This window comes from Somniosus microcephalus, chromosome 1 (genome assembly GCF_052327205.1).
Source record: "Somniosus microcephalus isolate GS21.2 chromosome 1, FLI_Smic_1.0, whole genome shotgun sequence".
In the NCBI taxonomy this organism is placed as follows: Eukaryota; Metazoa; Chordata; class Chondrichthyes; order Squaliformes; family Somniosidae; genus Somniosus; species Somniosus microcephalus.
This window is the reverse complement of record NC_140987.1, coordinates 191,221,955-191,235,172: the sequence shown is the minus strand read 5'-3', so window position 1 is coordinate 191,235,172 and position 13,218 is coordinate 191,221,955. Positions and strand designations below refer to the sequence as shown.

At 49.3% G+C, this 13,218-nt stretch overlaps 1 protein-coding gene across 8 annotated transcripts in view; it reads right to left on the bottom strand.

Moving 5' to 3' along the window:
- arb2a (ARB2 cotranscriptional regulator A) overlaps positions 1-13,166 on the bottom strand; it is an 846,111-nt gene extending 832,945 nt beyond the window's left edge. For 2 of the 8 annotated variants that reach the window (XM_085988811.1, XM_085988855.1), the window contains exons 1-2: positions 12,941-13,031; positions 11,437-11,578 (exon numbers count right to left, since the gene is read on the bottom strand). In XM_085988811.1, coding sequence (XP_085844937.1) covers positions 11,437-11,545 — 109 coding nt within the window. In that variant the 5' untranslated portion in view covers positions 11,546-11,578; positions 12,941-13,031. Of the gene's footprint in view, positions 1-4,167; positions 4,401-11,436; positions 11,579-12,432; positions 12,720-12,940; positions 13,035-13,082 lie in introns of those variants that run through there. The other 6 variants (XM_085988846.1, XM_085988838.1, XM_085988820.1 and 3 more) reach the window with 5 other exon arrangements.
- Positions 13,167-13,218: the final 52 nt, after the last annotated feature.

Genomic DNA, 13,218 nt, shown 5'->3' with positions numbered 1-13,218 from the left:
TATTTTATATCGCCAGATATATTTAAAAATAAGTTTATTTTCTTACAGCAGAGGTGTAGCATAGGATTGAAAACACATTATGGAATTAAAGGCTACGGTGATGATTCTGACACAAGGTCATCAAACTAAAGCATTAAACCTACCTTCCTCTCTCCACAGATGTTGCTGAGCGTTTCCAGCATTTTCTGCTTGTAGTTCAGATTTCTAGCATCTGCAGTTTTTTGCTTTTTGTGATGATCAATAGTTCGTTACACAAGGTAATAAATTCTAAAACAGAACTAAAACTTCAGGCCCCATCTAGGGCAGATGCCATTGAAACAGACCAATGCCAACTTGAGGTGTCTAATGGGATGGGTCAGTGTATGCTCCTGACAGCACACCTAGAGCCTTTATAGTAAAGCACTGAAGTCAAGACTGGAAGTTGAGAAGAGAAACGCAAGCAAATTTGAAATATGCCATATTTCAATGGACAGCATTCACTGCTGTAAAGGCACAATTATGTTTAATGTAAAGTTTAAAGCTAGGTATTCAGTGTTGATCTGGTCAGTATTGAGGACAAGGAGCTTACACAGTAACTGAATTTGGAAAATGCAATATTTTAATAAACTATCAAAAACCTCGAACACTACACAATATAGAAGGAATAAAAGCACAACAGTGATATCAAACTAACATTAAAACTGTAAGGTATCACGTTAGGAGAGTAAATCAAGAACGTACACAAATAATAAAGGAAATAATAAATGCACGACAATTCTTGGAATAACACTCTATATAGTGCTAGAGAATGGGGCTGTGGGCAATCTTTCCATCTTATGACATCACTAAGTCTTAAAGGATCATCCCTTGATAATTATCGAGCAGAAACATCTTTACTTGTGCCATGAACCACAAGTCGATGCAGGATATCCACAATGGAGAATCTGATTTTCTGCCACTTCCAATCTTAAACTATACATTTATGTGGATGAAAACCACCCATTTAGCCCAGTACTGCTGTTGGATCCAGGGGTTAAAGCAAAAAAAGGATTTAAATACTTGATGTGATTTTTAGTCGTAACTGCAGCTTTTGCCACAATAGTAGCACCCAGCTCTTTCTTTAAGAAAAAAAAGCCCAGCTGAGTTTTTGAAATGATAGTTGACAATTTCAAATCAATGATAATGTTTTATTTAAATGCCAATTAAAAGTCAACCACAATGGTCAATTGACAGCAATTTCAAAAACCCGAACTGCAGTTAAGACCAAAGTCACATTAAGTCTGATCACTCCCCTCCTCTAAGATTATGTGGGTGGTTTTGACACTAGGCAGAATCCAGATTATATTTAGGCCAGGTTTCTAAAGCACACAGAATTTCTGCCCGCATGTTTTTGGCCATTCTACAATGGGAGAAGATAACCGATTCCATCATGGACTAGGAAGCAATTCAGAAGGCCTACGTGGACAGGTGGAAGGATTTACATACCAAGATGAATTGCCTCAGTTCCAAAGAGAGGGAATCTGAAGTGATTCACATTGACCAGGGAGGTCGCTGCACTGAGAGATTGTTCCAGTCACAGCCAATCACACTTTTTAGGATAGGGCAGTGAAAATTTATAGCAGCAGTAACTTTTTCACCACAGGATTTGTCAATGTTTTTTGGCAAAGATTATACTAGCAGTGCTCAGAGCGCCACATTCAATTATATTTAAGAGGTGATGGAGACTTTCACAATGAGTTTTCACACTTCATTCAGTGCTCAAAAAAGTATCAAGGAAGCAGAATTCCTTCTACTATTTAAAGGATTTTTTTTTTTTTAACTGCAGGATGAGACCAACTGCAGTAAGATCAGCTTCTGCAAAGCATTAGGTCCACATGAACTGTAAGGTAGTCTGCGATGCACAGAATGTTATGTTGATATCCCCGGGTCAATAACTATTTCTTTCAGGATAGGCTGTTCCCTGAACAAGCATTACACTGCACTGCAAAGAATGAGGAAAATGACATTAATAGTGAATAATCAAATTTTTTCAACAGTCACTCTCCACATACAAATAGGTATATACCAAATCAGTTCAACAAAATTCGAGGTACACGTCACATAACATGATTTCTTATAAATAAGATATCCATCAAGTTAAACAAAACTCAAGAAAAAATGTCCTACTTCGTTGTTACTATGAAGGAGACTCCCTACTTACACCACTTCTCTGTTCACTTTGGTGGGCCCTCTTAATTCTGCACATAAGTCCACCTTAGCCCTCAATCAAATCCTTCTACTCTAGTAGAGCCAACCAGCATCTTAATCTGAAATGTGACTGACTTATTCAGATTAGATTTATTTGCCATATGTAACAAGTACAATTCAATGCTTGTTCCCCATAGGGACGCGTCAGCTATACATACAGCGCCGCGTTCAGAGTCAATACAATGGCTTCCCGTGGCAGTGGGAGCACGATGTCCCTCAGCCGCTCCGTCCTCCTCTTCACCGCGGCCTCCTCCTCACTATTGCCGGCTCCACGTGTGGTGGCCTGCTTCTCCCGCTCTGGCCACCATGCCCGGCTCCCCTCCTCCCATCCGGACTGCGAGTTACCCGAAATTGAGCTGCCGGCCAATGTGCTGCAGCGTGTCGTGAGTCTGCTGCTGCTGCTCGTTGCGCTGCGCTCCTCTGCCCGACTCGCCGAACACATCGTCGGGATGTGAATGCTCCAATGCGGCCTCCTCTTCATCGTCGTCACGGGTCGGCCTCTGGCCGCCATGCTCGGCTCCCCTCCTCCCAGTCGGAATTCCTTCCTGCCGAGGAGCTGCCGGCCGATGTTAGAGACACCCATGTTAGAGACAATGGCCCGGATTTTGCATTAAGAATAATGGTGGGGCTAACAGCACTCACCGTTAATATGGAGTAAATCAGACAGCAACTTCCGGAGTATGCACATGCACAGTTAACGCGGAAATCCGAAAGTTTTGGTCAGAGTTATCCTGCTTCTCCACAGGCTGCGCTATACAAGTACCTCGCCGATAGACTCGGCATTGAAATCAATGTCAGGGCGTGAAGTTGCGGTACTTACCACTAAACACGCCAGAAAAAGTTAGGGCTGGTGCTTTCAGGAGTAAGTGAATTTTTAACAGCGTGATTATAGTCATAATTATTGTCAAACAACCTCTCTGGCCCTGAAAATTTAATTTTACAAGTGTGCAGTCTCATACCTTCAGAATTTAATCAGTGTCGAAGATTTTTTTTAAAGATTAAAATAAAAAATTATTCTTTTACTTATTCTGTCTGTCTCTTTTATCGCCCTCTCTTAATCCCATCTTTCTTTCCCAATCTTTGTACAGAATTTAAATCTAATTTAAAATCCTGGTTTAGATTCTGCTTGGCTCAGTGAGGATTCTTCATTCTGAATGGTTGAAGAGCCTTGCTGTTGCTTACCCTGTTCACACACGCCATAGAACCCCTGGAGAGGGTGCCGCGCTGGATCAGATGCCTGATGACAAAAGCCCAGGAAAACTCTGGGCAGCTGTCAGTGTAGTGAACAGCGAGCTCCATTCCTTCGTCGCTGACTGCAAAATCTGGGCCATTAATAAATGATGACAGCAACTCCATTGGTGGTGAGCAGGACTTGGTGTGGTTTAGAACACGAGCAGCAGAGTTTTTAATGAGCTGAAGTTTATAGATGGTGGAGGATGCGAGGCCGGTCACGAGAACATTGCAGTAGTTGAGTCCCAGCTCTCTCTCTTTCTCTCGCCACAGCCTCTGTCACAATCAGTCTTGCACTCTCTTCCTTTGGCCCATGTCAATAATTAGAATGTTTACATTTTCTATCTCAACTAAACACAGGCCTTCCATTTGTTTCAAAATTCAGAGTTATTGATAAATAAACTTAATTTAGGATGAAAAAATGTATCTATCACCATCATATTCTTTCTGAAGTTTAGAAAACACAAAAGGTACAAAATAATCAATTTATTATCTCATTTCTTGGTCAAATGCAACACCATTTTTTAAAGCTTTTGAAATTTTTCCTCAATTTTGCCTTTAATTTAGAAAAATAACAGCATGAACTGCTAGATTCTGGGAAAAATATGGTTCAATGTACAATGGTACTGATGCATCCTAGGATTATGGGTACACTGCAAAAGCTCAGACAGCACAATGAGCATTCAACTAATAGAAATGAAAAGAACTTACATTTATATAGCACCTTTCACAACCTCAGGATGTCCCAAAGAGCTGTACCGCCAATTAATTAATTTTGAAGTGTAGTCACTGTTGTAATAGAGAGTCCCTCGACAAAAATATTGGACCAACATTTACGATGCTTCCGACCTGCAAAAATTCTACTAATGTAGCTGGTGGCCCGTGAGATACGGAGGCTTACAATCCTGGGCCTCTCCGGATCCGCACAGGCAGTGGTCGGGAACTCAGGGAGGGGGGAGGCCGGTCGGGAGGGGGAGGCCGGTCGGGAGGGAACTCGGGGAGGGGGGAGGCCGGTCGGGAGGGAACTCGGGGAGGGGGGAGGCCGGTCGGGAGGGAACTCGGGGAGGGGGGGAGGCCGGTCGGGAGGGAACTCGGGGAGGGGGGAGGGGGGAGGCCGGTCGGGAGGGAACTCGGGGAGGGGGGAGGCCGGTCGGGAGGGAACTCGGGGAGGGGGGAGGGAGGTCGGGAACTCGGGGAGGGAGGTCGGGAACTCGGGGAGGGGGGGAGGGAGGTCGGGAACTCGGGGAGGGGGGAGGGAGGTCGGGAACTCGGGGAGGGGGGGGAGGGAGGTCGGGAACTCGGGGAGGGGGGAGGGAGGTCGGGAACTCGGGGAGGGGGGGAGGGAGGTCGGGAACTCGGGGAGGGGGGAGGGAGGTCGGGAACTCGGGGAGGGGGGAGGGAGGTCGGGAACTCGGGGAGGGGGGGGGAGGGAGGTCGGGAACTCGGGGAGGGGGGGAGGCCGGTCGGGAGGGAACTCGGGGAGGGGGGAGGGAGGTCGGGAACTCGGGGAGGGGGGAGGGAGGTCGGGAACTCGGGGAGGGGGGGAGGGAGGTCGGGAACTCGGGGAGGGGGGAGGGAGGTCGGGAACTCGGGGAGGGAGGTCGGGAACTCGGGGAGGGGGGAGGGAGGTCGGGAACTCGGGGAGGGGGGAGGGAGGTCGGGAACTCGGGGAGGGGGGAGGGAGGTCGGGAACTCGGGGAGGGGGGAGGGAGGTCGGGAACTCGGGGAGGGGGGAGGGAGGTCGGGAACTCGGGGAGGGGGGGGAGGGAGGTCGGGAACTCGGGGAGGGGGGAGGCCGGTCGGGAGGGAACTCGGGGAGGGGGGAGGGAGGTCGGGAACTCGGGGAGGGGGGAGGGAGGTCGGGAACTCGGGGAGGGGGGGGAGGGAGGTCGGGAACTCGGGGAGGGGGGAGGGAGGTCGGGAACTCGGGGAGGGGGGAGGGAGGTCGGGAACTCGGGGAGGGGGGAGGGAGGTCGGGAACTCGGGGAGGGGGGAGGGAGGTCGGGAACTCGGGGAGGGGGGAGGGAGGTCGGGAACTCGGGGAGGGGGGAGGGAGGTCGGGAACTCGGGGAGGGGGGGAGGGAGGTCGGGAGGGAACTCGGGGAGGGGGGAGGGAGGTCGGGAGGGAACTCGGGGAGGGGGGAGGGAGGTCGGGAACTCGGGGAGGGGGAGGGAGGTCGGGAACTCGGGGAGGGGGAGGGAGGTCGGGAACTCGGGGAGGGGGGAGGGAGGTCGGGAGGGAACACGGGAGGGGGGAGGGAGGTCGGGAGGGAGCTCGGGAGGGGGGAGGGAGGTCGGGAACTCGGGGAGGGGGGAGGGAGGTCGGGAACTCGGGGAGGGGGGAGGGAGGTCGGGAACTCGGGGAGGGGGGAGGGAGGGAGGTCGGGAACTCGGGGAGGGGGGAGGGAGGGAGGTCGGGAACTCGGGGAGGGGGGAGGGAGGTCGGGAACTCGGGGAGGGGGGAGGGAGGTCGGGAACTCGGGGAGGGGGGAGGGAGGTCGGGAACTCGGGGAGGGGGGAGGGAGGTCGGGAACTCGGGGAGGGGGGAGGGAGGTCGGGAACTCGGGGAGGGGGGAGGGAGGTCGGGAACTCGGGGAGGGGGGAGGGAGGTCGGGAACTCGGGGAGGGGGGAGGGAGGTCGGGAACTCGGGGAGGGGGGAGGGAGGTCGGGAACTCGGGGAGGGGGGTCGGGAACTCGGGGAGGGGGGAGGGAGGTCGGGAACTCGGGGAGGGGGGAGGGAGGTCGGGAACTCGGGGAGGGGGGAGGGAGGTCGGGAACTCGGGGAGGGGGGAGGGAGGTCGGGAACTCGGGGAGGGGGGAGGGAGGTCGGGAACTCGGGGAGGGGGGAGGGAGGTCGGGAACTCGGGGAGGGGGGAGGGAGGTCGGGAACTCGGGGAGGGGGGAGGGAGGTCGGGAACTCGGGGAGGGGGGAGGGAGGTCGGGAACTCGGGGAGGGGGGAGGGAGGTCGGGAACTCGGGGAGGGGGGAGGGAGGTCGGGAACTCGGGGAGGGGGGGAGGGAGGTCGGGAACTCGGGGAGGGGGGAGGGAGGTCGGGAACTCGGGGAGGGGGAGGGAGAGGCGGTCAGGAACTCGGAGGGGGGGAGGAAAGGAGGTCAGGAACTCGGGGGTGGGGGAGGTGGGGGGGGTGAGGATAGGTCAAGAACTCGGAGTGGGGGGGGGGGGGAGGAGAGGAAGTCAGGGATTTGGGGGGGGAGGAGGAGGTCAGGAACTCGGGGGGGGGGGGGAGGAGGAGAGGAGGTCAGGGACTCGGGGGGAGGGGAGGAGGAGGTCAGGAACCCGGAGCTGGGGGAGGAGGGGTCAGGAACTGCGGGGGGGGGGGGGGGGGCGCGGAGAGGCGTGGCGGTCAGGAACTCGCTGGGGGGGAGCAGGGTGAGGATGTCAGGAACTCGGGGGGGGGGGTGGGGAGAGAGAGGAGAGGAGGTTAGGAACTCGGGGGGGGGGGGAGGGAGAGGTCAGGAACTCGGGGGGGGGGGGGGAGGAGGAGAGGAGGTCAGGAACTCGGGGGGGGAGGAGAGGAGGTCAGGAACTCCGGGGGGGGAGGAGAGGAGGAGAGGAGGTCAGGAACTCGGGGGGGAGGGGAGGAGGTGGTCAGGAACTCGGAGGGTGAAGGAGAGGAGGTCAGGAACTGGGAGGGGGTGAGGGGTGGAGGTCAGGAACTCGGAGGAGGAGGGGAGTGAGGGGTGGAGGTCAGGAACTCGGGGCGGGGGGGGAGGAGGAGGGTGGACGTCAGGAACTCTGGCGGGGGGGGCGGAGTAGAAGATCAGGAACTCTGGGGGTGGGGGGGTTTAGAGCACGGACAGAACAGTGGGGAACGAGGGAAGATCGTGATCCAGGTCTAAATGGGTGTGAGGGGGAATGAGTGCGAGAACGTGATCCAGATGGGAAGTCTGATCACGTTTTTACCCCCCCTCCGTTAGACATGGATCACTTTCTTCCAACTGGATGAATTAGTGAATCCCTTCTCTCATAGAGCAGGTGAACCCCCTCTCCCCAGTGTGACCTCTCTGGTGTGTCAGAAGGTTGGATACAGATATGCAGCCCACACGCCCGCACCCTTGTCTTTATTGACAGTCTAATCCTTACTAGCTTCCTGCTATAGTTGCACCACATGAAATCCGAAGGCTATTGAGTATTTGCACTTATTGTTTTCCATTTCCTACTATAATGAGCGCTAAAGTTGTGGTTTTGACCTTGGTCTCCTCATTTGGAATTGAAGAATTTTTATCACTTCCAGAAGGAAAAAAAACATAAAACTCCAAAGTAACTAATAACAACTTGTTTTTATATAGCACCTTTAACATAGTAAAACATCCCAAGGCACTTCACAGGAGCGTTCTAAAATAAAATCTGACACTGAGCCACACAAGGTGATATTAGGGCAGATGACCAAAGCTTCATCAAAGAGGTAGGTTTTAAGGAGCATCTTAAAGGAGGATCTTATAAGAGGAAAGAGAGGTAGAGAGGCTGAGGGGTTTAGGGAGGGAATTCTAGAGCTCAAGGCCTTGGCAGCTGAAGGCACAGCCACCAATGGTTGAGCAATTAAAATCGGGGATGCTCAAGAAGCCAGAATTAGAGGAGTGCAGATATCTCAGAGGGTTGTGAGGCTGGACGAGATTCCAGAGATAGGGAGTGGCAAGGCCATGGAGGGATTTGAAAACAAGGATGAGAAAAATCGAGGCGTTGCTTAACCAGGAGCCAATGTAGGTCAGCGAACACAGGGGTGATGGGTGAATGGGACTTGGTGCAAGTTACAACACAGGCAGCAGAGTTTTAGATGACCTCAGGCTTACGAAGGGTAGAACGTGGCAGGCCGGCCAGGAATGCGTTGGAATAGTCAAGTCTAGAGGTAACAAAGGCATGGATGAGGGTTTCACCAACAGATGAGCTAAGGCAGGGGCGGAGTCGGGCGATGTCCTGCAGGTGGAAATAGGTGGTCTTAGCGATGGCACAGATACGTGGTCAGAGTATAAAGTCTTTTATTTTACCAGCCAAGAACAACTATAATTACAACTGCAGAACACTAGATAACAGAGGATCTTCACAAAGCTAACTACAGTTCTACTTTCCATAGGTTGCCTGACAAGACTGGATCAAATTACATATTGCTGGGTTGTCTACAGCAGGCAGGATCAAATTACACATTCCAGACAAACTGTTGGGTGTGTCTTGTCCTCCAAGGGGACCAATCAGAAATCTGGTCCAACCCACTGGTGTTGCAAATAAACGCAGCCATGAATTAAACCAATAGCAAGGGTTCTCTTAGAAGCTGGTTGGAAGTCTTCAGTTTGAAGCTGGTCCATAGCCAGGAATCCTCACAAGTGCATAGTGGAAACTATAAATCTGAGACCTGATTTCTGTAGAGAATTCACATACAAGAAACCATTGCTCTCTGCTACTTTTCTACTCAAAGAAATGAATGCGCTTTCGCAACATTTCTACTGAAGGGTACAGTAAAGTGGATCTGTTCAGTCAGCATATATTAGTCTAAAAAAGTGGCAAGATCTCCAAACACTTGGGTCAGATCTCAGATTGGTGTAACATCTGGACATGTATTGCAATATATTGCTAATCTTGTTATTTTCAACTGTTAGGGTGCTTGTTTCATCCATAAACCACTAATCCAGTTGTTAGAAACTTGCTTTCTCAAATTGATACGGCAGGTAGGTTGCTGACCAATTGCCATATTTATAACAGCACCTTCTTGTAAAGGTTAATAGTCTTTCATCTGAAATGAGTGGGGTTTGACTTTTCTGTAGCTAAAATCTGTGTGCTTCAATTCAGATTGTTGTGTATTTCTCCCCTCCCCCAAAAGCTGGTCTACAACTTGCACAAAATTGTGTTCTTAAATTATTCTGACTGCATATTATGAAATTGGACCCCTAGAATGCAGAAAGACAAGGGAGAGGCTATCCATGTGATTCAATACTGACTGAAGTTTGGCAATAGGTTTAAGAGTCTCTAGGAGCAAAATTTGTCTCAGATGGCACCAAAAAACTGGCAGTAATGAACCAGAAGCCAGTTTTACATTGCACCTGATTTTCTTTTCCATTGAAGTCAATTAAAGTGCAAACCATTTTTTCACGTCACTTTTATACTACACACTTTGTTTCAATCTAACATCAATGCAAACTGTATAAATACTCAAGTAAAATCAGATTGAATTCAAGCAAGTGATGCAATTCTAGGAATTAGTCTCTCATAGCTTTGTATGTGCACTGGCTGGGAGTCAAATATGGTGGCTTCAGTCTTCCAGATGATAAACTGGAGACTTGAGTGGGGAGTGGAACAAGGGAGCAGAAAGAGGGTTTCATGGACGAGTTGAGCTTGGAGAAGGCAGGGGGCTAACTTCAATAAGACAGGTGTCCTGGGCTACAGTGGGTCTGTGGGCTACGCCTCCTCTTCTTCATCCAGCTAGGTGGGTCTGCTCTCGCCTGGTTCCATTCTTATCTATCCAGTCATAGCCACAGAATCACCTGCAGTGGTTCCTCTTCCTGCTCCCGCACCATTACCTTTGGAGTCCTCCAAGGATCTACCTTTGACCCACTCCTATTCCTCATCTACATGCTGCCCCTCAGCGATATCATCCGAAAACATGATGTCAAGTTCCACATGTATGCTGACATCTAGCTCTACCTCTCCACTCCCTCTCTGTTGTCAGCCTGCTTGTCTGGCATCTAGTCTGGATGAGCTGCAATTTCCTCTAATTAAACATTGGGAAGACCAAAGCCATTGTCTTCGCCCCTACCTCACCCCCCACAACCAAAAATTGCATTCCCTCGCCACCGATTCCAACCCCTTCTTGGCCACTGTCTCAGGCTGATCCAAACAGTTTGTACTTCTGCATCCTACTGGACCCCAAGTTGTGTTATCCTCTCCATCACAAAAACTGGCTACTGCCACCACCATAACATCACTGATCTCTGCCCCTGCCACAGCACATCTGCTACTGAAACCCTCATCAGTACTTCCGTCACCTCCAGACTTGACTATTCCAACGCTCTCCTAGCCAGCCAGCCTCCTGTCCTCTACCCTCCATAAGCTTGAGCTTATCAAAAACTCTACTGCCCATATGCTACCTGGCACCAAGTACCGCTCACCCATCACCTCTGTGCTCGCTGACCTACATTGGTTCCCGGTTCATCAACACCTTAAATTTTTAATTCTCATCCTCGAGTTCAAATGCCTTCATATGCCTTCATGGCCTTGCCCTTCAGTATCGTTAACATCTTCTAACCCTAAAACACTCGAGAACTCTGCATTTCTTCATATCTGCCTCTTACAGGACCCCCACTACCTTTGCCCCACCACTGGCGGCCATGCTTTCAGCGGTCTAAACTAGAATTTCCAGCCTAAACTGCCTCTCTCTACTCCTTAAAACCTACCTCTTTCACCAAGATTTTTAGTCACTCACGCCTCCCACCCCCAGATCTCTCATTTGGCTCGGCATCAATTTTTTGTCCGATTATGCTTCCACGAAGCGCCTTAGGACGTTTCTTATGTTAGAGGTGCTACATAAATGCAAGTTGGTATCGCTGTTTACAGTAGAATCTAATCATATATCAACATTAAATTTTAGTTCTATTCACTGAACTAAAGCCATATTGCTTTGATAGCAGCAGTACTTGCTCGTCTTGGAAAGATGACTCAATCCAATGCCAGAACGGATTCCCAGATTTTGAGCTGAGACTTGGTTAACAGAAAGTTTGAATTTTTGGGGATTGCTTCAATTTAGACATCTTTGCAATGACATGCAGATGAGGCCATTGAGCTTTTTGCAAAATTCCCCACTAATAATTGAGGGATTGGAATACAGAGCGCTCACTGAAAGGGCTGTCGTGAACACGTGCGTCACATGGCTCCTCAGCATGAGATCCTTCACGGTAGTTACTGTAGATAGTTTTAAATATTAGTTGCATGAGATTTAATGTAATAGTCAAAAACTGTGTATATTGCCTACCTTTTAATGCAGTAGAAGTTTTGTCCTTTTCTTCTGGTCCTCCTGGCTGGTTCTGTGCCATGGTAATCCAGACGTTTGAAAGAATGGAAACCACCAGGTAAACACGCATCCAATCAGTTGTGACTGATCAAGTTAGGTGGAACTAAAGTGACATCGAGCAGAAAAAAGTATTACTGTCAACCAGTATTGTGAATGCTATGAGTCTGAATATTTAAAAATATAAAAACACCCAACAGTTTTCTTTAACACTAAGCAGAACAACTAGTAATAGCACACACTTAAACTTTAAATTATCCTATATTTTATAAATCAAAGATTACAATTAGTAAATTTGATTATTTAAAAATTACATGGGGGAAACTTGTTTGGACTGATAAGCAGTCAAGAAAACTAACCGAATGCAAAAGTTTGAATTTTTAGAAGTTCAGAACACTTAAAATGCAGTTAGAAATAAAAAATTTCAACAATGGCTGGAAATATGAATTAGTATTATGCAAATCCTGGCAGGTATTAATGTACATCAATTAAGCACGGTCATGAACATTTCACAAATATGAAATCAACATTTACAGCACTTGAATTATGTGACACAGTAGCTAGAAATAAGCTTGACGTCAAATGTTATTTGAACTACATATTGTAGAACTGGACAATATTAAAACCATAACCAATTAGAAATCAAGTAGAAGCAATAGGTTTAATTTTTCATTAATTACTGGTCTTTTGGTCTCTAGAAATAACTCACTGCACACTTTTATGTTCAGACTACAATTAGTCATTCCCTTGGCATATCTTGTTAGTACTGTAAACCCAATTATATCTACTTAAATATATTAAAAATCTTGAATAGTCAATGCTTTTGTTTTAAGCTTCACCAATTACCATCAACTTTTAATTGTTCCAAACCAAAGTTATGTGAACTGCCGTAACTAAACAAGAACTTTTATTTACTTCCCCGTCTAAAGCTTTTTAAGCTGTAAAATAATTGCCTCATACTGGGCATTTAAAAGCCTCTCCGTTTCCATCTTTTAAGATTCCAAAGTCAGCTGGAGCAAAACAAGGATGTCAGCTCTTTAAATCACATTCTTCACTACGCCAGAAATATTGACAAAATCATTAGAAATTGTAAGTCAGAAGTTTGATTTTTTCACAAGAGGAGTACCATATGACAGAAAAGGGGTCAGGGGAGTTTGAAGACCTTGTACTTTATAACGGGGCCTATTTATTCATTTTGGAGAGCACGGCAGAGCAGGTGGGTGGGAGTGAATGAGTGAGAGTGCATGTGTGCGTGTGCCTGCGCTGCCACTCCGTGCCGGAGTTCAGGCCTAAGGCCTGTTGGTCGGCGTGTGTCTGTTCGAGCATCATAGCGAGTAAGCGGACGGTTTCTCTCCGCACTCGAGGACCCGCTGCACCGCCCGCGTCCCCTAATCACACACTGACCCACGGCCCCCCGCCTACAGAAAGGTACCCGACACGGTGCAGCCGCTGCAAGGGAAACACGTACCGCGCCGACACAGCACAGCTCTCCGCCGTCTCTTTCAGAAGGGCCGCAACGCGAGATAATCCCGACCACCCCCTTGCCCTGCCCCGCCCCGAAAACAAATGATAAGGACGGTAGCGAAAGCGATAAAGTGACAAACACACACCGAGCCCCCGCACACGGCACCACAAGGTACTGCCTACAGACGGAACCGGAACTCGGGCGTCGCCATGGTAACTAGCTAGAACAGAACGACGAGGAACGCGCGAACCCAACGGTCGCTTTGGACAGTTTGGATTTTA